General features: G+C 44.7%; 1 protein-coding gene across 1 annotated transcript in view; it reads right to left on the bottom strand.

Moving 5' to 3' along the window:
- The window catches only part of ACBD6 (acyl-CoA binding domain containing 6), a 79,824-nt gene that overhangs the window by 2,454 nt on the left and 52,485 nt on the right, over positions 1-24,885 (bottom strand). The window contains exon 7 of the mRNA XM_057374920.1: positions 1,987-2,017. Within this exon, the coding sequence (XP_057230903.1) occupies positions 1,987-2,017 (31 nt within the window). The remainder of the gene's footprint in view (positions 1-1,986; positions 2,018-24,885) is intronic.

Below are 24,885 nucleotides of genomic sequence, written 5' to 3' on the forward strand. Positions count from 1 at the left end.
CTGGCCGTGGGTCCCGCTGGCCTCCACTTAACCCCCGATTAAAGCCRGGGTCAGCGGCGATCGGAAGGAGGCAGGATTTATAACCCGCAGCGGGATGCAGTTCGACACCGGCTGTAATCAGGAGAGCTGTCACCTCAASGACAGCTGTCAGGCCACGCCGCCTCATAAAAAGGGATGCAGACACCCTAAAAGCAAGGTCTGCCTTGCTGATGGGATTTAACCCTTCCCTGAATTCCCCGAACAAAAGAGAAGGCCTTGTAAAGGTACTGCTCTGCTCASAGATGGCTCAGAGGAGCTCTCCTGCCTCCCCACTGCAATTAACGTGAAGTGCTGACCAAAATGGGACTGGGAGGTTACAGTCAGTTCCGGTTTCAGGCCAGCAGCCACTTGAATCGAACCCAGTCACTCACTTAAGATGCTGCTTCCAAGCTCAGGATGATTTATGACCAGATCAGCAAGTAAGGGAATGAGGATGTCCTGGGAGCAGAGGTGGCCACCAGGAACACCAGACCTGTGTGCCAGCRACCCAGAGAGGCTTCCCAAAGATGATAGACAGGGAAGAGAGGGAAAGAAAAGCCTGATAAACTGTGATTGCTGAAACACCTGAGTCTGGGTGGATCAGAAAAACCATTTCTGAAATAATGTTCATTATATCAGTTCTTTTTGCTCGTGTTCAGTTCAATAACCTGCCTCAGTCCCCAGCCAGAGGGATCCACCTGCGTGGAACCTAAACTCAGGTGATGCATCCACCTTGTCCTTTCACATACTGGTCTTGCTTAAGCAGGTGCTCTTGGATGATTTACACATGTGTGTGCTTTTGCACAACCTTTTATAATCCACTCTGCACCCCTCAGCAGGCAAATGTCAGTGCTGAAGTTGGGAACAGGAAAAGCATCCTCCCAGGAGAAAGCCCAAAATATGGAACAGAGTAGGCAGAGAAAGAGGCAATGTGGCATTTTAAGTGCTGTCCATGTGTGRACAATGCTGTACTAAGCAACAGATTCAATCCTCCAGTCACAGTGACAGGAATTTGAAAATTCCTACAGGAGAGATCACACAGGGAGAAATCACACATTATTGTAACCACAGGGTTCAGGAGCTCTGGAATCTGGGAGTTTAGCTCCAGATCCAAATGCTGTGCTTTAGACTGATGTTCTGCAAAGCAATTTTGCCATCCTGCTAATGTCCTTGTGGAGAGATCAAGAAGAGAGAGAAAGACACAAACACTTCAGAATGACAAGTATGCTCTTAATTACAGTGACAGGCATCAAGAGAGAGTACAAAATAATAACTGGCTATGTCTTAATTTTGGGGAAAAAATGATGATCCAGATTAAATTGATCCTTTTTTCCTATTCCCCACACATCAGCACCACATGCGTCACTTCAGTCTCTACTTTTCTCATTTGGAGATAGAGCAATCTTTCAATTAAATCATGTATCTAATTAGCCTGTAATTGTAGGAGGGACACCAACTGTGACTTGCCTCTGCTGATTTTGGTAGTAGAGAAGTTGCTTCTCTCTCAGCTGTGATCAAACAGGTTTGTCACCAGGACACGTGGAGGTGGTGGCCACCTTGTTTTGTCCCCTTCCTCTGACATGTGTCACCTGTTAAAACTGGCACAGACCCTCCCTGAAGGCCAAGGGATTTGGCATCCCCTAACCAGAGCCACTCTTGGGTCTGGAGCTGTCTCCAGCCACATCCTGGAGACACAGAGGGGTGCAGGGAAACTCTGCATCATTAACTGGGGGAAAATGAAGTCTTTAAGGTGACTTTTGCAGAGGACAATGAAGGCAGGGCAGCAATCTTCCTTGCCATTTCTCCCAAAGCTCCTATTCCAACCATRCTGGGATTTGCAGTGGTTAATCAAATCCAGCTTCCTTGCTCATTTTTCTCCTGAAATTTGCTTTCTGTGTATAGAGCATTTACTCCAGCTGCAAAATCCATGCTGCTGAGAAGGAACAACCAAGTTGAAAGGCAGCTTACCATAATGGAGTGCAGTCTGGCCTTCCCCATCCTGAAAAAGAGAGAGACTTGATTTTAGAGGTATAGGTAATATTGTGGTGATACAAATAAATCCCAGATTTAAATAAATAAGCTGAATCACAGCAAAGTTATAATTGACTAGACAAACAGCCAGGACACCCAGCTAGCTGACAGCTGGGATTTGAATCATCATCCACCATCACTCCCTATTGATGGATAATCAATATCTATCCACCCAGAAGAGTGCGTGGATCACGTCATGACTTGAGTATAATTCMGTTTATACCGTTATCACTTCCAGCCCATAAAAATGAAGGATTTCAGTCCTATGGCCTCACTCTGGGATTCTCACTACTCCTTATGCTTCAGTGCAAGATGTTTCAGTGCAAACCCAGCTTTGGCCAATTACTTGAGAGAAGGGTAAAGAATCGGGATGCTCACATAGCTTAGTCCTCTGCACTCTTCAGCACAAGGCAGCACACAGGTGGAAAAAAATCCAGTTTTCTTCCACCTGAATAAACCTTGGGTTCCTGCCTTCAGAATTTACGTTTACCCCAATGCCCAGGTTAAGTTCTGTCAGGTGAGGAAAGGGTAAAGTGCTCAGGGATAAGAGCAAGTTGTCAAACTCATCCTTAAGAAACACCTGCAGCGCAAGGGCAAAGCAGCCCACGTGATTTGTGGGTGCTGGCACACAGCTCCCTCTTTCAGCRAAAACATCAGCCACTGCATCAGCTCCACTGCTTTGGGAAGTGTGTCCCCTTCCCAGATCCTGTGTCCCCCCRCTCCACGCCCCCCCAGGGCTCTGCCAGAGTTGGTGCTCGTGTGGCACATCCAGCCCTGCAAATCCAACACCTCACCCCGACACAGGCTCGTCCTGCCACCAGAACAGGTGAAATAACAGAAGGAAAGAATTACTGGCTCCTTTGCTTTCACTACCCCAACCAGGATTAGCCTCTAATTCAGTTCTTTGCCTCTTTAATTTATTTGCATCTGTCTATGGAGACTTAAGTTTTTAATTGCCATCATCTTTGGGATTAAGGTGCAAATACTACAGTCTGCCATGGATTCTGAAGCAGGCGAAAGGGAAAAGAACAGGAAAACAGGTAGAAATTCCACTCATAGCTGGAAGACTTCTGATTTCTCAGTCTGTTATTCTGTTTGATATCAAGCCTGTTGATCTGAGGAATTAGGAACAACCTGTGATTTGGAGTGGGAGGTGCCATGCTTTGTTCTGGGACACTGCACCAACATGACAACACGACAGCAACAGGGGGAAAAAAGCCAGGTGTAACAAGCGTTTGCTGCCTAAATACCCATTTCATGTCTTTCCAAGCACAGGATGGGAGGGTCAGATTTTTCTTTCCATGTGCCATTCATGTCACTCCCAGCAGTGTTTGAAGATGCCTCCTTTCAGGCACCTCTTTCTGCCCAAGCTGTGGGGAGCACAATGCAAATGGGTGTCATCAGATGGTACCACAAACCAAAGGACTGAGGGAATCACGGATGGCATCCATTGATTATTCCACACTCATGAGGTGCCCCTGAGTGCTCCTTAAGCACACGTCTGCTCGGAGGAGTGACAGGGCCAGCACTGACTTCAGCAAAATACGGAGCAGGGCTGGGGAAGGAGAGGCRGCAGCGCTCCGAATGAGTTATTGGAAAGGCAGAATGTCAAATATGTGACCTGGGGGATGGGAATCCAGCTCCCCTCTGCATCACCACCTTCAAGATTGCAGCCAACAAAACCCACAGGTGCATGGGACCGGAGTTGTGCAGCAGAAATCCCTTTCCATGGGAATACTTTGCTGCAGAACTCCCTAAAAAATACACAGGACTGCTGCAGGAATCCTACAGCACTTTGTGCCTCTTCCAACGGCCTGCAGAAAGCACTGCTGTTTCAGCAGCTGGCTGGGGCTAACAAGGCTTTTTATTTCTCTTAGATGTACTTCCTGGCATCTGCTGGGCTAAGAAGGGAGCACAGGTCCTAGCATAGGAAATGCGTCTCTTTAATCCCAGTGTGGTTTTTAAAAAGAATTATTAATCCAATGTTATGCAAACACGGTTTGCACTTTATTTACGCTGTGGATTTTCCCCCTGCTTTGAGCCTGCCCAATGGCCAAATGCTATTTGTTACACTTCTCAGATGCCRTGCTATTTGCTTCTATTTCCTCTGTGACAAATTTTAATCCAGGTAAATGGAAAAAGCTCTAGTGTGGTCATTCACTAAAGGCCTTGAAAACCCTCGGGAAGCTGCTGATCTCAATCCCTCTTTGATTTGGCTTTTTGGAGCACCGTGGCTAATTGCAGCCTGATGCACCCGGCTGCTCCAGGTATAGCAAGGCTGAGCCTTTGGAGCAAAATGGTCACACCTGGAGACTAATCAACAATGGGCTGTGAAAATCAGGATTACAGCTCCCATTGTGGGAATTATGTGAGACGAATGTTGCCTGCCAGGCGGTGGAAATGTGTGTTTTGCAATCAAACACAATGCGCAGAAAGATGAGTGAAGATGAATTCTATCATCTGGCCTTGATGCAAGGGATGTTTCCTGATGTGCAACAGAAAGCAGCAGCCTCTACAGCATTTTAGGGTCCTTCTCTCAGAAAGTAAACAGTGAGTGGGCAGGGACAGTACCTGTCCTCAGTCCACTGGCACCAGGCAGGACCAGGGCATCTGGACTGCATCCTCTGCAGCTGAGAGGAACATGGATGTGCCAGCAGTGAGCAGACGGATCCTTTCAGCAGATGGACCAAAGAGAAGGTGCTGAGTTGGGGAGTTGATGTTGGGGAATGCAGAGAGGAGATGGGCAGTTCTGGGCCATCACTGAGCTCTGCTTTGTGCCAGGATGCCTCTGGGAAATGCCCTTTCATGCCTGTGTAACAGCTGGAAAAATGTCACTGTCACAGTTAAAAAAGAGGAAACGTGCTCTGATTCASTGAACTTCAACACAAAAGAGGGGTGAAAGCCAGGCTCAAAGCAGTAATATACCTTCTGTAAAGGCTTGCAAGGCACTGGTAGGTCCCTGTCTAGAGCCCTTTTAGCAGTGCTCTATCTACAAAAATGAGGAGCTCGTGGAAATAGCAGAACCCACACAGGCAGCCAGAAAATGACAAGAAAGRAGAGACCATTCCACACTCAAATGTAGAAGTGCTCAGTCCAACACATTAGTGACCAACAACAGATCTGATTCCAAGCTTTCCTCTTGYCTCCTAATACCCTGTGCCATCCCTGGAGGCTTCCACAGCCTCCTGGCACATCTGGCCATGTCAGGGTGACAGCTGAGCCACACAGCCTTTCTGGGAGATGAAAACCCAAATGTCCACATCTACCAAACCCATCAAAACAAAGATGCTACAAAATCACTGGTACTTCCTACATCCATGGTCTGCGACAGATGTCACTCAATGAAAATCCAACTACCAATGGATAACTTATTGGATAACAGGATTTTGTTCTGCTCCTGAGAAATTTAAGCAAGAGAAATGAGAGAAGATGGACCGAGCGCAGATGGACCAACTGTCTTATCTGTTAAGTGGTACTGTGGCTGCTGCACATCAATTCTGTCTTATAAGTGATAGGATTATATCCGTGTTGCCATCCCATGTTCATTCCTTGGGAATTTCTGTTCCCTGCTTAACCTAACACAAGTTCTGGACTGAAGGGCAGAGACAAGGAAATGGCTTGGCAAAACCTGCTGAGATGCTGTGTACTATAAAACCCGACTGCTGCTGCCTTGCCACTGCAARCAGACCTTGACTGGCCAGTGCCTGACTGTGGTTTCATGGGATAGTTTTAAAATCAGTGTTGTATGAACACTGAGAGTTCAGAGCTGCTCCATTCGCTCTCCAGAAAGGACCAGTGAGTGGGAGGGTGGCCTGAAGAGAGTCACTGCCTCTTCCTCCATCTCGTGTGTTTCATTTAGAACCAGTAAAGAAAGAGGAAAATCAAATCCATACTGGTTACCTGGGTGAGCATTGGTCCAGCCTGGCCCTGTATTGGTGATGAAGCTGGGGCTGGACCCTCCACAAGGGTCTGTAGGGGACCCCACACCTCCTTGGCTGCAGCTCCACACTGAGACCTCACCTTGATGCCATCAATCACGTCCCCAAACACYGTGAGCGTGAAAAACACAGCAGAAAACATCCATCCTAACCCTCCCCTTTCGAGGGGTAGCACATGTGATTTTTATTTTATTTTTTCCCCATATCACCTCTTCTTTCTGCTCATTTGTGGCACCTTTTAAGGTGCACTGCTCGTTCCCATTGACCGGCTCYGAATGTTGGCAGGGATCGCAGCAGATAAGAACGATGAGGTGATAAGAGTGTTTAACAGCAYCGGGTCCTGGGCAGCACGATGGGCCAGAGGGAAGATAAATATTTACACTACATCTTTAGAAGGTGAGTGAATAAAAAGGGCCAGAATAATACAGCCTCTGAACAAGCATCGGTGCTTAGGAGCTGTAATATAAATCTCTGCAGCCTCACGACACACACTCACTCAAGCCAGGGAGATGAAAAATAGCAAGAAAATACTTCCCTCCACTTTTAAAAAGGGTTTTATTTCTCATTTATTTCTACTTTAGACTTCAACTYCCCAACAATTCACTTTAACCTCATCATCTTCTTATTCTCTCTCTGTAATTTTCTCTAAGTAGACTGAGGTAAGGCTACAGCTCAGCACACCAGAATTTACATGTTAAAAACCACCAGTACTAAAACCATGCAATGTAGGCTAATAAAACCAGTCTGAACTCCACCAGATGATTCACCAGGASACACCACCACTTGCATCCTTGGTCCCAGCTCCAAGGCAGCTCCCCAAGGACCAACACCATGGGACAAAGGATACAGAGCAACCTCTCTTGGAAGCAAAACCAAAACTCATGCACTGATCACGAACAGCTGATATTTAGGGATTGCAACAATCCAGGCTGACAAGTGCAGGGCTTGGGTATCCTCTTCAGTTTGGTTGGTCARTTAACTCTCCCACCTCCCCTGCATGTGGGCAGGTTTGGCAGGGACCCACCTTTTACTGAGCTGTCCCTCTCCAAGAGCTCTCAGCTCTCTCCTCTGCTCCCATTGCAACCATTTCCTGCACTGTGCCAGGCAGATATCYCCGAGGATGGAAGGTGCTAGACAGATTTTTATCATCACCTCTTGGGCCCTTCTCCAGAGCCTACTGCCAGRCTATCATTTGGCCTATCTTCTAAGTGCCTCACAGATAAATTAGATCTGCATAGAGAAGCAATTATTACATTTCTAATGGCATGAACCCTTACAGCACAATCTGCTACTGAAAGGCAAAGGAAATTGCATTAGCTTTTGTTTGATTCAAAATTATGATCATGGGAAGAGGGATGTTGAAGCCCTTTAAAGCCAAGCCTCCGAGCTGGGGATTTTTCTGTCTGGGGACCTCCCTACTTGTATTCACTGCTGGAGCTCATACTCRTGGTTCATTTAGGAGCACTAATTCAGAGGAGCCTCCGCTCACAAAGCTGCTGTTAAAAGCAGATCTAAGAAAGCTCAGAGAGGAGAGGATGCCCAGGAACCACCACTGGCTCCCTCCTGAAAGCTGCAGCTGCTAATGCTCCCAAACGCCCCCGGCCCGAGGAGTTCAGTGTGCCAGGGTTACGCTAATCCCTCATCGCCCTAGTTTCTAACTGGTGCTGTACCTAAATTTCCAAGTGCAATTTCAGTGGGATTTATCACATCTACTATGATCAGCATGTAGTGCTGCTGGCACAGATACAGGCTCTCAATATCCCACTGCAGACATGGCTGTCATTAATTGCAGAACAAACTGATTTCTGAACCTACACAGCAGCTCATGCAGAAACATCGAAACTCTCAGGGCTGTTTTGCTGCTGAGCATTTTCATCCCATTTTGCAGCTGGCACTCTGTGCCCAGCTGTGTATTTGGACATATTTATAGGTTATCTGAAGAATATTTGCTACTGCCTKTTACTTTCAGCACCAGGCATCTTGCTGGTCATCAAACAAATGTGTTGGTGCAATAGAAAAGCTGCCAGAAAGCTGCGGGGATCAAAAATGTGTTTGGAGAAGTCAATGTTTAAAGCTGTAACAAGTGTCAGGGCACTGTGGCTGAGACAGCCCCCGACAAACCACGCAAATGCCACCCCAAGCCAAGAACAGGATGATATTCCAAAGGGCAGGATGCTAAAAATCTCTTTTGTCACGGTGCTTCCCTGCCCCCTCCCTGCATAAAAGTTAGTGCTCCCGTACTGCTTTATCAGTTTAGCATGGCTGAGGCAGATACCTGCTTATTTAAGGGGCAGGATAAATGGGCTGAGACAGCTTTCCCATCCCCAATTCACTAGGGAACGCTTGGAAATTCCACCTGACACCGGGACTGCTCTGTGCTCTTAAACAATCTCCCGTCTGATCCGATTGTTCCCCAGTGGGGAGGCAGGCTGCAGCTAGCTCAAGAGTCATTGATTGGATTAACAGCCTAATTCCCAACAGATGAATAGAATACTGATGTCTTGTCAGCCCACATCATAGAAGGAAAACACAATCTGCTTCTACAGCCCCGAAATTTAACCCTTTGCTTCCTTCTCCCCCCTCCGGGGCTAACTGCAGGGTCCAGCACTTTCAGCTGGAGATCCTTCCTATTTGAATGAGAAAAGATATATTAACCTTTGGGACACTTTAATCATCAATGTGCCGTGGGATCACACAGTATTTTCTCTAACAAACCCTCTTTTCACCTTTCCACACAGAAGAGATTTATGCCAGGGAGCTGTACTGTTTTTTTTTCCTTCTCTCTTTTCCCACCTGCCATTAAAGGGAATACTGTATGCTTCGCAGTGAGCTGCTGAAAATTCATTATCTTAGCGATACTTATCCTGAAATATACAGATATTGAACGTTTTCTGAGTCTATCACTTGATCAGGAGGATGGATCTGCCTGGAGAGGAACAGCCATCCCTGCAATGCCCGCTCCCTGCAGCAGCTCTTGGCAAGCTGTGGGGCAGGGCAATGAAGCCGGGCACATCATTTGCTCTTGGAGAGCTCCCATTCTCCACCTCCTAATGGAGACACTAATGTTTTCTTACCTCATAGAAAGACTGTGATAAGAAATTAATTGTTACTGGTCAAATGTTCACTATCACAGAAGCAGGACCTGCGCATATTAAAGAGATTCTCCAAGAACAAAATTTATTTATGGACTCCTTGGCATTGTTGACRTTTATTTCCTTGTTTGGGAGACAGGAATAAATAAAAATCATCTGRTTTTAAGGAATTCATTCAAAATTACCCTATTTTTTACTCAGATCATGGGGTCCAATAATGCTGAGGGATTTTTTTTTGTTCCCACACTCACCTTTTATGCTTGCATTTACAAAACCAGCAGATATGTGAGGGTATTACTGTGAGGGSGCTGAGGCCCTGGCACAGGTTGCCCAGAGAAGCTGTGGCTGCCCTATCCCTGGAAATGTYCAAGGCCAGTTTGGATGGGACTCTGAGCAACCTGGGACAGTGGAAGGTTGGATCTCTATGGTCTTTAAGGTCCCTTCCAACCCAACCTATTCCATGATTCTATATATTTTAAAGATTGCAAGGTGTGCATCACCTAAGATAAGACAGGCTGTGCTGTGAAGCAGAAATAAAGTATTTCCAGTTTCATTTTGATTTTACAGCTCATGTGCAGAGTAGAAAYGCTTTCTCTATCACTCCTTAACTGTAACAAACTAATTAGTCCATGACATGACTAATAGGAGAGAAAGAATGAAAGGATAGAGGARCACATCCTTTTTTCCCCCTTCTTTAAACTGGTACCTGCTAGCCATGGCAGCTTTCCAGACTTCAGGATCTCAAAACATTATTATGCATGTAATAAACTTGCTAGGAGGCTGAATGAAAGAAACAGGCCTTCCCTCTCCTGGCTTCCAGWACATCAATGCTAGAGAGAGCCCTGTCTTCAGAGAGACAGGGGGTGCTCTGTGCTCACAACATGGGTAATGGGGAGGCATTAATGACAGAGCTGCCCTAACCAAAATAATTAGCCAGAGACACCTCACTGACTCAAACAATTCCATTAATGACCTATTAGTATTTTAAAGTGATTCAAATTATCAGCTCTTTTTACAATTTGAAACCATAAGGTTTCATTTCCATCCCAGATGTGAATTGTTCCAGAATGGCAATAAAAAAAGAAATCCAACGAGTCCTGTCCAGCTCAGCCCCTGTCCTGCATTATGGGTGTGTTGTATATTCACGAATCCAGGTTAAGGATGGGGACTGGGGCAGTTGTGCCCTGGAACTAGCAGACTGCAGGTTTTATAAATACATACAGAAATAATTAAAATCTAAGGGGTTTAGAAGGGTTAATCTCCTTTAAATAATCTCTGCCACAAAGCCTGTAAAGTCACTGCTGGCACGGTGCCCGCATGGGACCGGCTGTCGGRTATCAGGACAGCACGTGTGGATGGGAGCAGGGAGATTAGGAGGAAGAGCTGCCCCAGCAMTGCTGCTCCCCCACAGATGGCTGCCCCGGGCACTGCCCAGGGGCTGGAAACGCTGGAGCAGGGCTGGATCCAGCAACCAGCAGCAAGTCAACATGCCACTTGTTTAAAGAGAGAGAAAGAAGCTTGATTAGGCTGCTGAATTTAGCAGGCTGGACAGGAGACAGCAGGAGCAGAGAGTGTTGTTGCGACTCCTCAGTTCACCTCAGCMCATGCTCACTGCAAGGCAAATGCTGGCTGATATTTGTTTAAAGGGATTCAGGGCTTTGGAAGTAACCTCTTTTCCTCTGCAGGCTTGAACCCAAAGCCCTGGCTGGYGGAGGAGATGTTGCACTTTTAGTTGTCAACTATAATGGCTCAGGCTGCCACTTTGCCTTTCTGGGCATCCTCTTTGCACAAACTGTCATTTAAAGCCAACAGCTGAGTGACCATGAGAGAGGAAGAAATCCAAAATAAAGCAGGAGTCAACCCCTGTGTGAGCTAAAGCAGAGCCTATTCTGAACTTATGAGTCCGATTCCCTTGATTTGGGCAAAGGCAGGCTCCGCTGAAATGCCCTGGAATGTCGTGGCAGAGCTGGAGCACTGTCAGAGAGGTTATAGCCTCATGAAGAGGACAGGCATGGTTGCAATTAAAGCCAAATCGTGCTGTGAGAGGAGCAGAGGTGCTGCTAACGGCCCAGGGAGCTTTTTCTCCTTCAAGTCAATGAGGAAAAAGACTTGAGACTGTTTTGGTCCCATAAACCTTCCTCAGCTTGGTGTGCAAAATCAGCACTTTCCATGCTGAGATGGTCTGAAGCATCCTCTGAACTCATTAAATGAGATCTGGATTTTATTAAGCCAAGCTTGAGAAGGCCTGGGCTAGCAGGGAAGCTGAGTTCTAGTGGCCCCCAGCCCTCAACTTGAAAGGGATCCTTTTTTTTTTCTCTTCTTTTATTCAAATCCAGTGCAAGGAGCCTTTCTCAGACTTCTCCAAGCACCTAAGGGTAGTGCTGTGCCCTGCAGCCTCCAGACAGCCTTTTCTTCCCTTCCCTTCCCAAGCACGCCTGTTTTCTCAAGGATGATGACTCCTCTTTGTGGCTAATCTGGAATTAGAGAGGACRTTCGCACACTCCCAGCCGTCTGCCAGAGGGGGAAGGCATCAGAGCCTGGATCCTGCCCCGAAGTGGACCACTGCCAGGGAGAAGCCGACTGCATGTGTTGACTTAAGAAGCTCCYGTCTCATCACCTCAAGGGTTGCTGTTTTTGTGACATCCAGCAGCCTTTTAGCAGCCTCTGTGAATTGTATTAGTAGCTGATTGACCATTTGTTATTTTATAAGGCACGAAGCTGCTCTTTCATTTGCTCACACACCATCAAGTCCAGCTATAGTCAGACTCTRAAAACTCAGCCTGTGATCACTGGRGCTGTTTCYRCTGGAAGAAAGGAGAAGTAAATAGYGAGGGAAAARGTTCATTGRGACTGCTTAWTCACAGACAGTCAGGTTTCCAAAYAGCTATTAATGAAGTGCCACTATTGAAGAGAAAAAAAAAAGGAAAAATGTCTGGAGAAAACCRCCTCAGGACATCAAAGTGTATCAGYAACTGGAATTTCTCGATGGAGCCACAGAGCTATTAAAATAGAGCTGAACTAAGTACTTGCAGTTTGGTCTGTCATTACATATTTAGTGAGATGCAAAATTGATCTTCACTTTAAAKGGCTCTTTCAAAGTCTAGAGGCAGCACTTGCTCCCTCCTTGTGTGTATAATAGAGGTGCTCCTAATGAAATTCAGCAGCAACTGGAGGCAACCAGGGAAAACCGCAGCCAACTTTATAACAGACAGATTTATGTKCAGGGGTGTCCTGCTCTTCAAATGAATTATTCTGTGCAGGGCAGGGATAACAGGTTCTCCATTCATGGGCTGCACAAGCGTGGCAGAAGGTCAAGTTCCCTGGTGGTGCTCGGTCCGAGCCAAGGGCTGGGGCTGCCGTCACATCGGGGGCTGGGCTGAGCGGGTCCATCCCATTTCCTACTAAAGCAGCCCAGGGAGCCCACTGGGAGCAGCTGGGCCCAGAACTGAGCCCAGCCCACTGGAGCAGATGGCAGGTGCTGCTGGTGGCAGCCACATCGGGGGCAGAGCTGAACCAGTGACCCTGAGGTGAAAGGCTCCGGATCTCCCATTATCAATCCCCAGAGCCCCCTCCGAAGTAAGTGTTGATACATTAATCTTTCTGACTGATGGAAACAAACTGCAAATATAACATTCCACAGGGGAATCTTTATTTATATGGAGCTGAAACTGTGCTTAAAAACATAAAGTTGAGGGCAGGCTTAGGTTTCAGCCTTCCATCAGAAACATTCCTAGTTAATGCCAWCCTTTTTCCCTTCCAAGTAGCAAATTTAAAGAGCACGTCATCAGGCATTAGTCTGAGCAGAGCCCCAGCGTGGATGGCTGCAGTAAATAATAAAGTGGTGTTTGTGTTTCCTCCTGTGCATGCTGGCCTCCTAAATAGTCTAATAACAAAGAAGTGTATTTCTGAGCACTGCTGGAGTGCTTCGGTGAAGCATGTGGTGTAGGATAAATACCTCCACATCAGGACACTTTTCAAAGCCATCAGGCAGAGGGGTCAGTCTGTTGTGGATTTTTTTAAAACTGCACAAGCTAATGCTTTAAGAGTGTCTTGATGGAATCAGGGAAATTGGATTGTCCCCCCATTTGCTGGCCTAAAACAAGCCTTTTTTTATTTATCCCATTAGAGGAACACAAGAGAAACCTTTTAAATGTCACTAAAATTTTCCCTGCATTGCAAAACCCAGTCAAAAGGGTTTTAATTTTCCCTGAGACCTCTTAAGTAATGCAGTATGTCAAGATTTAATACCCTGTGTGTAGGGGATTGTCTGTATTCTGTGCTGTTTCACCAGGGTGACTCTGTAGGGTCGGTCCTGGTCATGGATTTGGTCCCTGTCAGCACTGAGCTGCCCAAAGAGCCCACATCACTTCACATCAGGTCTGCTGAACAAACAGGCAAGTGAAAACCAGATGAGATGCAGCTTCCTTGGACCAGTCGAGGCTACCAAAAATTCAGCTGCTCACCCTCCAGTGATTTTGTTCTGCCAGCCGAGACTCTCTGGTTTTGGGAAAGTGGTAATTTTTAGGCTTTATTTACTTATTTGTAGGCGAACTATGGAGAATTGACAGGGGTGCTTGTGTCGGTAAGGTTCCACATTGCTCTGGGATATTTAATATGGCAAGCAGAGCAATATGACAAGCAGAGCCCAGGATTACAAACTGGCAGTGCACAACACACTAAAGCACATCGGCTAAAGATGGCAACAGGGCCACAGAGCCTTGGAAGGCTGGGCTAGTGCCCACTCGAACCTTGCTGTCCCGAGGGCATTAATGCCAAAACAGCTTCTCATGGCCCCTTGAGCTCATCCCACTTGTCAGCCAGCCTGGGAGCTATGGGTGATCTGACCTCCTAAAGTAATCCCAACTAGTAACGTTTGCAACTAAAACACACCAATATTTTGCTCCTGTGGGTTATGGAGTTCTCTATCCAATACTGTCCATGTTTCCTTTTGCAGACAGTGAACTCCTCACACCACAGTGGAAGAAGACCTGGGGTGTATAATTCTCCCCAACAATGGTTTTAGAAAAAAAAAAAAAAAGAAGAGGAATTGGAGGGCAATGATCATCCAGTCTCTTGTCCCTGAATTCACACAGGTGCACTGAGAGCTGGGAAAGGTGCAGAGCCAAGGAGATTGAGGAAGARGAGGCACATCCCAGCCTCTCAACCAGTCACAATAAAATACAGCCCTGCGACTAAGACACTGCCTTCTGATCTTCCCTGTAGGGCTGCATAATCTATTTTACAAAATGTCAAAATTCAGCAAGAAAATTGCAAAAAGGGGGTAGGGAAAATAAGAAGAAAATCAGACTGGCTGGTTATTGGACCAAGGGCTGTGTTAAAAGGATCAGGAGGTGGTGGGCCAAGCGGTGGGGGAGGGAATGGGATAAAGTAGTGGGACTAATCAAATCAGTTTAAAAAGCTGCAGCCTCTCCGAGTTAACCTTGCCAATCAGGGAGCGAGCGGGAGCATGTCTGCGCACATTAAAGCGGGAGCGCGTCCTTGAACCCGCCGCGTTGCCCATCCTCCCTCGCAGCCCGGGCACCCACACCCTCGGCAGACAGCAGCAAARCCCAGGATTAGGCTCCCTCCTTAGCCTCGCTCAAGTGGAATTCAGCACTTCAGCACGGCAAAGGGAGCTCGGGTGCTTCCCTGCGATTAGAGGTGAGCCCATGGGATTAAGCCGGYAAGAGTTGGAGAAATGKTCAAAAACAAACAAACCAAAAAACGGGGAACAAAAGGAGAAGCCCTCCCATTGACAAATGCWGTTGCGTTGAGCCTGGCAGCTGTGAAAGGCATTACTAACATTCCCTAATGACTGAGGGCACTAAAGTCACTTTAAAATAAATATTCACTAGGAATTACACGGGTAATCTAAAGGGATTATCCTGCCGCCTTAACAGGTCCATAAACTAAACATTAAATGGTCTACACAAGTGTTTGCATTAATTTTGACCCAAATCAACCTTTCTGCTAAAAGCCTTGGAAAGCCAGATTCRATTTTGGAAACCACGTGTCTGCTCTGAGTTAGAGTTCTTATAAATTCCCCCAGATCCTCTGTTTTCTGCAGGAAAAACGGGGCTGAGCTCTTGGAAGGCAGGAGCCTGCCAGCAGCCAGGGAAAGACTTTAGCACAAACACACGCTCAGAACATGAAGCARCAAGCACAAATCCAGCCTGCCACATAATCCAGACCCTGTGGTAAAAGGATCCCTGTTGAGAATCTCAGCTCCAGCCTGTCTTCTCTAGGGAGACAGGGAATGCCCAGCATGGGGAGAAGGAGCTCTGCYACAGAGAATGGGACAAACCCYMTGCCTCAGTTTCCCCRTCTGTAAAATAGGGAACGTGCTGTGTGCTTTCCAGCTGGGGCACTTGCCCCTGTGCCTCAAACTCCTGGAGGAGAATTTCAGCTGGATCAGGGCTGTGTGTTTGAGTGAGGCTCAGCAGCTCGTTCTCAGCACGTCAGGAGAGCAGAAGTTAAGGCCAGAGGGGCAGAATGRTGAGCTAAAGGAAGCTCCTGGGCACCAGGTGTAGCTCCTGAAAACAACTTCATTGTCTGTACCTGAAAAAGTGCAGTCTAAAAACACACAGATGCCTTAAAGCCATCATATACAACGCCCAAATTGCATCTGAATCCAAAGATCCTCTCAGACACAAACAGGGAATAAATAAAAGTACATCAATGTTTCCTTGCAGCAGGCATTTCAGACCCACATCTGGAAAAAGGACTCAGAGTTTTCCTCATTCTCAGCCTGCGCTCTTGTAGAAAATTAGGAAAGTGAGCGACATTATCAGGCTGCTTGAAGCACACAAATGTGCTACACCAATGGATCAGAAGTCCGTGGAGTCCTTCTGGATGCTCTGTACAGTTTAGGGAGAAAAGTCAAACACAATGGGAATAAAAATATGCGCAACTTTTATATTTTCTAAAACTTCTTCAGAAGTTCCTGCCTTTTTTTTTTTTAGGTTAGAAAAAGCCATTAAAGTCTAAATTCACATTAAAACCTAATTTCACAGGAAATCTTCTTTGAAAGCTTTGACAATAGAAGTAGAAGTGCTGTCTGAAAGCACTGTGGAGAGGAGTGCTCTAACAACAGCATTTTAAACTCAAATGCCAGGCAAAAAGCAACAGCAAATAAAACCAGTTTTACACACCCTCAAATGAAAAATCACCCCACTAAATGAGATTTCTTCCCTCTGAAATATTTAGGTATTTTTATGAACACCTAAATATATACTAGAAAAAAATTAACAGATAAAAACAACTTCTGTTTTTAAAGATGATTTTTCCCTCCTTACTTTTTAAATAAACAAATTGCCTCAAAGTTTCCTTTATGTACCATAAACAAATTATAAAGGGGAATAGATCAACATCCTTCTCACTGAGGAAACGTCAAGCATTAGAAGGGATCCAGAGCACCTGCTGAGCATTGCAGGCTTAAAATTGGCAGGAATCACATTTAGGTGCCTATGAACAGGGAACACCTGTGGCACTGACTAATAGTGCCTCTTTTGTGCTGTAAACATCAAGGAGGGAGGGGAGATATTTCAGCAGTCACTGCTACTGCAGCTTCTGTCAAAGCACCAGGAAGACTCCTGGCCATGTTAAATATGGATATGCAACTATCAGCTGATTGCAGAAAAGCTCCACAAGGAAGCATCAGTGAATCCAGAACACCGCCTACTGCACCTCCTGGTCACCCCACAGAGCCTCCCTGGACCTAAAGACTGGAAACAATGGCTCAGGAGCCTCAGTTTGTACGAATGCAGCAGCCCTGAACACCTAATTGCATCTGCCAAGAGTTTATGCAAGTAAARCCTTTCTGTGGGCTGCATCAGTGCCTGATGCCCTAATGAATACTGAACTTGGATCTACAAATCCCTATCACTTATCCACTACCACAAATCCACTGGTCACTGYTCTCCCCGTGACTGATACAGACAGCAAGGTAAGGAAAAGTTGGGCAATATGTGGAAACACAGTTTTGTTTGTTTTATTTCTTCCCAGGACACCCAAGGTTTCCTAAGGAGAACGGGTGATTATTGACTTTGACTACTCTGCCTCAGGAAATCTTTTCCACAGAACTTCAAGTCTTGTAAGGCAGAACTTCTGGTTCCCACGCTCCTTTTTCTATCCCATTAATTGCTCTGCAAAACTCCCCCCACATCTCGTGACCCTGTGAAGGGAGAAGTCCCCAAGTCCCTGTGATTTTTATGCAGTTGTAGCTCTCATYGGAGCAACTGTGCAGCAGCATAAAATTCAAAGATAGACAGCTTCCCTGGGTGGCTTTTCACACCTTGAGTGCTCAGGAGACAATACCCTTCTCCGAGAGGAGGCACAGTACTGGGGAGAGATGGTACATATTAATTTCTAAAAGAGGATTTTAATCATGCAACGTCCTCTGCAGTCGCACAGAATTTAATCTCATTGCTGACAGTGGGTGATGGGGGAGCATGTTAAGTGGAAAAGTTGTATTCAAGACCTTCTTGCAGATATGTGCTACAGCCAGTCCCTTGRGAGGAAGAAAATGACCCAAACCTGTCTCTCTGGCTGCTGACCACCCTCGCTGAGAGCCCCCACGGGCCCCATCCCCTCCCAGAGCAGAAATGCAGGCGCATTCCCAAAGTTCTGCACAAGGTTCAAGTACACGTGGTAATACAGTTAGCATTTATCAAGCCTTACTTTACAAATATTGATTTATTAATCTAGGCAAGACCCAGGGATATATACACATAGTWCTCCCATGTTGGTTACAGAGACTGAGACACACAAAAAACCCTCACTGTCTGACTTGCTCAAGGTCAAACGAGGAAAACAGCCCACAGGCAGGATTAGTTTTGGGATGCTGAGCTCCCAGTGCTGTGACTGTCAGGACACACTGTCCTTTTCCACACTAAGTCTTCCCTCTTCTAAGATCTGTCTTCACCTAAGTCTACATTTAAGGACGCTCTTGCCTTCATTTTATGACATGGGAAGGAAACACTGAGGTTGAAAAGCACAATCTGAGTACTCAGACTCAGCTGCTATAGAGACTCAACATGACTGAGCTGGCACCTGCTTTCTGCACAGTTATCTTCAGTCTTCTTCCTCTTCTGCTGAGCAACACTTGCAGGCAGCTTAACCACTCTTAGACAATGAATTTAAGTGTTAAAGACAAAAATCGAAAAGGAATGAACATAATTTGTTTTACCAGTTTTTAATGGGACATTAAAGTTTATACAAAAAGTTGTACTTGGAATTAGAAATTACTCTTTTTCAGAAGCTTCCATGAAAGCAAAGAACGTTGGTGACAATCAATGCCGAGGACAGATGAAATCCAATATTTTTTCCCCCCCACTGAAACAAAAAATACTTCCCTAATATATTCAACATTAGGGCACCCCAAGCGATGATCCAACAGAATAGAATACCATAAAATTCCAACATTTCAGTGAAAAAGGTATGTGTTTTCAAGCAGCACCCAATCTTATCTGACAGCTACTTTCTAAATCGAGTCAAACTGCAGAGGAGGAAAGTCACCCTAAAATTTTTTTGAGGTATTAGACCAGCTGTGGACTCCTAATGGATAAAAATTAAGTGTAAGACAACAGATATTTAAAATCCTGAGGAACTGGAAAGAATGTCCATATGCTTTTGTGTGCAACAGCCTTGCCTGTAGCATGGGAGAACTGTAAAAAGTTAAAGYACCTGAGTGATAAATAAGTCTGAGRGAATAGCTTTTTTAAAACAAGAAATTAGGAGAATCCTGCAGAACTCTGCAGGAAAATCATGGCAAGGCTCTAGGCACACTTCTCTGTGATTTATACTGCTGAATGCACAGGATGTTCTGTCCACTTTCAGCTGGCCTGGAACATGGGAAGTGCTGCTGCTCAGGCAGCCAAAAYTGAGCCCAAAGCCTCAGGGTAGACAACAGAGAGCATGAAAAAAAGAGSATAAAACTTTATCCAACACTCAGTGCTTAATGACAGAATTAAGGCCTATGGTTGGCCCTTGTCTTTCTCTAGTTGCTCCCTAATTTCGCTCCTCAAATCCATGGTTTTGCTAACAAAGCCTGAGGAGGAAAGTTGACAAGCTGAATRTGCCAGACATAGTTTCCTTGAAATTATTCATAAACACAAAGAAAATTCCATTTAGTTTTTCTTTCCAAAACCAAAACTGCCATATTTATGGTGTGATTGTTATTTATTTTCAAGAAGCATTTGAAAATTTCCTTGTAAAAGTTTTCTTTACATTTAAATTCTACTTCCACTCAGATGTACTTAGGCACAAGAAAAAAAAAACAAAACAACAATCTAGAGAAGAAATGTTTAATTTGCTGTTTTCTATCCTAATTCAAATGTAAAATTAAGAATGTGAATAGACTAAATAACTACATAATCAAGCAAACATGGACAGACGTGTATCTGATTAGCAAATGAAGAACTAAATTTACTATAAAGGCTATATTTAGCTGCAAATGAACATATTTTAATGACTACTAACCAATGAAAATCAACCTTTCCTTAGAAAAATAAGCAAGAACTAGATTTAAATTGATTATTAAATCAATTAAATCAATCTAATGTGTCAGAATCTCCCTCATTAGAGTCACTGTTGGATGCTGAGCTGCTSCTCTATGGTATGGCCACCCAGGCAAAAAAAGCACAAAATGATGGAGTGYCAAAGGTACAGTGACATACAGCACCTTCCTAGCACATCCACCCAAAATKACACCACAGGCTCCCAAATTAAGCACATCCACTAATGCATACAGGTCATTAATATATTCTATTTTCCTCTATTAAACAAATATTTTAAAAAGCGGTCCCTCTAAGAGCCTGAACCATTTTAAGAGGCTGGTGAAGCCCGACTGACTTTCATTTCTCAGAAAAGAAAAAAAWTGTGTTTCAATATAAAGCAACTGGTTGCAGCACTGTGGGATTAGTTGGATGAATCCTTCAGTGGATATAATCAGCTTAATGGCAACAAAGATCACAGTGCAGTTAGTRCAGCTGTGACACTCACAGCATTTCACCAAAGGGGAAGCTTTGCACCAGGCTGGAAGTCTCTTTTTATTTCCAGCCTCTTTTATTTCAAGCCTCTTTCCCTCTCTCTCTCTCTCTCTGCAGTCAACATCCCCATCAGCTCCATYAGCATGAAAGAATTAAGGAGGAAAATGGGTAGGGTGGAGCAATTTACGTCTGTGGGTCAGCATACTTACACAGCGTCATATAATTCAATTAAATGGACAAATAAAGTGGTGCTAGTTGTTTTCCAAACTCAGGTTAATTTTAACTTAATTCCCACGCTGCTGTGGGCCAAAGGGCTGTCTGAGGCTGCCTCATACATGGCTAAATGGCCAGCTGTCTGTTATGGAACAGAATGCTGTAGGAGTCCGGTTCTTCTCTTAGGATGCTCTGAAGAGCATCCTTATTCTAAGGATATTCCTAGCATCCTCATCTTCCCACAAAACAAATGAACTTCAGACTAAAGAAAGAGTTGATTTCCCTAATTACAGCTCTGTTTGCAKTGGCAAATTAATTGCTTTATGTTAYACCWTTTCTCAYTGTTAAATTGGAAAAMCACCCCAAACAGTAGAATATAATAGATGGGAGATTTTAGCTTGTCCTGTAAGAAATTATGAAGTGCTATTTTCTAGGCTTCTTAAAGTAAGAGYCCCATCATTAAATCCAGTGATCTACCTAGCAAAGACAGTATTAACACATACAAAAAATAAGCAACAAAATCCTCATTTATTTACCACTAACAGTTCTCTTTCTGCATTTTATTTCCTCCAGAAAAAAACCCTGAGAAGCAGGTGAATGCACTAATGACTGAAACCAGCTAAGGATAAATACAGAAAACCCACAGACCTGTTACATGAAGGAAACTGATGGATAAATACGGCAAAATTAGGAACATTTTAGGAACCAGCTGATTGCTGTAGAGCTTGCTAAGGCCTTCCCTCTCCTGGTACMACCCAGGCCTCTGGGGCTGCAATGTGGAACAACACCTGTGAAGGAGAATGAATTTCCATTTGCAGAATAAAGACCTTTCCCAGTACCACAATGTTTTGAAGCCCTTAAAATAAATCAGTGCTTGAAGATCCACTGCACTTTCCACAAATAATGCAAGTGTTCCTCCTTTGCCTCAGCCAAAATTTCCTGTCTCCAAAACGTCAGKGCAACACCCCGCTGTCATTCTCCCCAGCAGGAATACTTGCAYTTCAGCACTTCTGCAGGGATATAATTTGTAAAGTGCTAGGCAAATAAGCACACTCAGAACTGGGAAATGTTATTGACAGACTACCTGGCACGAAGCTTTCAAGCCCACCAGGAACGTCAGGAGGCCAGATCTGCACGTGTCAAGCCCATCACCTTAGGAGGCTTTCAAAGTTTTGCTTTTTGTGACGCCACAAAATGCATCTCCAGAGCCATTATATGAATTAGTTGGAAAGGGGTAGGGGGGAAGGAGGAGTAGCWAAGAACAGCAATACACCCTGTGAGGACATTTAGAAGCATCTGGCTCGCAGATATTAAGAAGGAAGGAAAAATTAATCACRCCGGCTGGGAAAAAAAGCCTGGCATCAGCACAGCCACCTTGTCATAAGGCAGATATTAATAATGTGAACCCCCAGGGAACACTCAGACATCTGAAAGATCCACTTGTTGGCTCTCACTGAGCAGGCAGGTTTAACTGATGCCTCTTTGAAATCTTCTGAATCTTATGCTAAAACACTGCTTAGGATTTTTTTTTTTTTAACAGAACCCTCAGTGTTAAAGATCTGATATTAATTTCTCTCTTYTTCTAAATGGTATCAAAGAGAGGACACCTAACATTTTGTAGACTTGGAGCTCAGCTGACCAGCAGCTACARGGGACATGGGAGAGAAATGGAGGTGAAAACTGGCTGAGTGTTTTGAAAAGAGATGAAATAAAAAAGATCTTGCTGGAATGGGAAAAAACACACCTGGCCAAGACACCACACCTTAAATAGAATTCCTTAAGAACAGAGTAGGATATAAATTGGTGGCAGCAACAATAACTAGAACTCACATTTTCAAATAAATTTATTTAGCCAACAAAACATGGTGAAACCCTTTTTTTCTTGTGCCTTGCTACTTCTCCAGAGCTGCAGCAATCTTTCCTGCCTAACACATTGAAAATCGTCATGCTAACGAACCACTGATCTGCTTGGATTTGGGAAGAAAGGAGTGTTGCTAAAAGCACACCAGGCACACCCAATACTGTATTTCTGATCTCTTGGACCATCTGAGACTTGCTACCACTCCAAATTCCCAGAACACACAGCTGGCCCACTGGAGTGTAGGACCAGCTACAAACCAAGTGTCTCAAGCACTAATGAGGATGGAAAAGATTTTTCTGTACTATTTTATGGTGCAGGAGATGCTACCATTGAAGCTAAYAAGCAGCCACGTCAAACAGGATAGRTTGTGGYKGGCAAATCTAGATGGRTAATGCTCCAATTTGGGAATACTGCTCAGAAATCTCTGTTTAGAAACAGAAAATACTTATGTTTAACTGGAAGATGACATCCTGGAGACCAGCACCATACCAGGTGTTTTCAGTAGATGGGCACAAGGCTGAAAGCATCATCCATCCAGAAATGCAGTGCTGTTGTCTGCTTGAATCAGAACCAATTTTGCAGCTGGGTGACTGTGTTTTTAAACCACCCTATCCMAAAAGGAAACATTTTCTCTGTGGGGTACAGCTGTGATACATTCCTAAGCAAATGAAGCAATTTTCTCTGTGAAAAGTCTCTCGTTTCTTCTCCATCACAGGTTCTTCCTCCCAATGGWCTGGTAAAATGCAGATCTTGCAGGGTTTTTTTAACTGATCCCAGCAAGGGATGCATGCCAGTARAAGTTCCATTGACTTAAGGAAGAAATTCACGTGCTTATTCTTTGCCAGAAGTCCTCATAATGACACCTTCCCATCCTTTAAATCCTCAGTAAGGCTCCTCCTGCCATGACCCTCTGTGTCACTGCTGTCTGGCGTCGTTTGGGGAAGCCCTGAGCCAAGAATACCATTTTTCTGCTGATCTCTGTTTTGTTCTCTTCATTCCATTCACTCAGCCTTTCCATTTGCACTACCTGTGGCAATCCATCTGTTGCCAAAATGATCTCTTTGGGATAGGGATGGACTTTGCTCTTGCTTAATGCCTTGACTTATAATTTACACGGGCACAAGAGGAACRCTTGAACTGACAGGCAAAAAGAGATGATTTAATCCTGGTCTAAATGACTAGTTTATATCATCTTCCRTTTTTGACTCAACACACATTTATAACCTTTACATTGTGGTTTATCCCGACTGACTGGGCTTAGTAAGTTGTTTCTTACCAGCTGATGAGTGCAAACTGACCACATCCAYGCTTAACTTTTCCATCTGAGGAGTAAAAGGAATGATTTAAAGTCACCACAGCTCTAAGTTTTCCTGCTGCTGTGAAACACCCAGATCAAAACTGCCTCCAGASTTTAAATTAACCTTTTTTACTCTGCAATTAGGACTGCAGGGAAGGGTGTATACGTGATCACTTCCCATCAYTCCAAAAACAAGCCCTTGGTCATTAAGCTGTGAAAACTGGATCATTGGCAATTGCTGAACCGTAACTTTACAAATCTCTCCTGAGTCTGACCACTGGAATTCAAAGCATAATGCTCAATTTCATACCAGTTCAGAAGCCAAATTACCATGTAATCTGTGAGCATTGCTTGAAAATATCCCMACAATAGCAGCAGGAATAGGATGTCACAGAGAAGGGAACGAGGCAGCTTTGGAAGATCTSGCTTCTGACTCAGATTTCACCTGCACTGTCCAAACGTGATTTAAACTTCAGTTAAAAAAATCCAAAACTGCAAAGAGAAGAGTAAATTGGGATTTCTTGAACACAGGTACCTGGCCTCTGGCTGAGTCCCAGCACATGTCAAGGTTTCTCTGTAGCATGTTCCAACCTATTGCTTTCTGAAATACTTCACTTGTCTTCCGTGTTAGATAAAGTCAACCAGTCCAAACTTCTTCCTTCCTGTTTTGTTCATTAATCCTACCTGGATTTGAGGGCTGTGAGGAGAGAGAGACTTTCTCAACCACACCAGGGAAGGAAAATGCCCACAGACTGAGCTGGGACTTTCCTCCTCTCTTCCAGCACCTCTCACACACACAAAGCTCACCACAAACTGTGCACAGCCTCGCTGCCAGCAGTAGGGACATGTGGGGTTTGCTCCACCAGAAACCCAAACCAATCCTGGATATGAATAACCTTTAACTTTATTCCCATTCCCTTCCCCTACCTCACAAAAATACTGCTGGACATACAGTAAAGGCAGGAAATATCACAGGGAGGGGGAAAAAATCAATTAATAGAAATTTGCAAACCATTGTGTTAGAGCATCTCATTTAAAGCAGCCACTTTTTATCTGCAGGGCAAGTTAATTGCAGTACTATCGTGGCAGTAACATCGTGCATCACAGAAGGTGACAACATTTTTAAGGGTATTTATTGTGAGCATACTAAATTCAGGACTGTACCCCACAAATTAATTTACAAGGGTGGCAGAAGTCAGCTGGCTAGAGCTGCTATTGCTAATAGCTAGAAAAGACCCACTTAATCACTTTGCATTTTTATTTGCAGAAGATAAAGAAACATTTCTTTCACTAATAGTTTCATGCTTGTTTCATCTCATTTTATCCAGCCTGCAGGATCTGTTTAATTTCATTTCATCAGTTTTCTAAGGTTCTTGAAAGTACCATATTTTTATAATCTTGTTATATCCATGAGATAAAAAACGATTATTTGCTCCACCATTTCCCA

The sequence above is a fragment of the Malurus melanocephalus genome, unplaced genomic scaffold (genome assembly GCF_030028575.1).
Source record: "Malurus melanocephalus ecotype Western Australia unplaced genomic scaffold, MMel_1.1 scaffold_236, whole genome shotgun sequence".
Lineage (NCBI taxonomy): Eukaryota > Metazoa > Chordata > Aves > Passeriformes > Maluridae > Malurus > Malurus melanocephalus.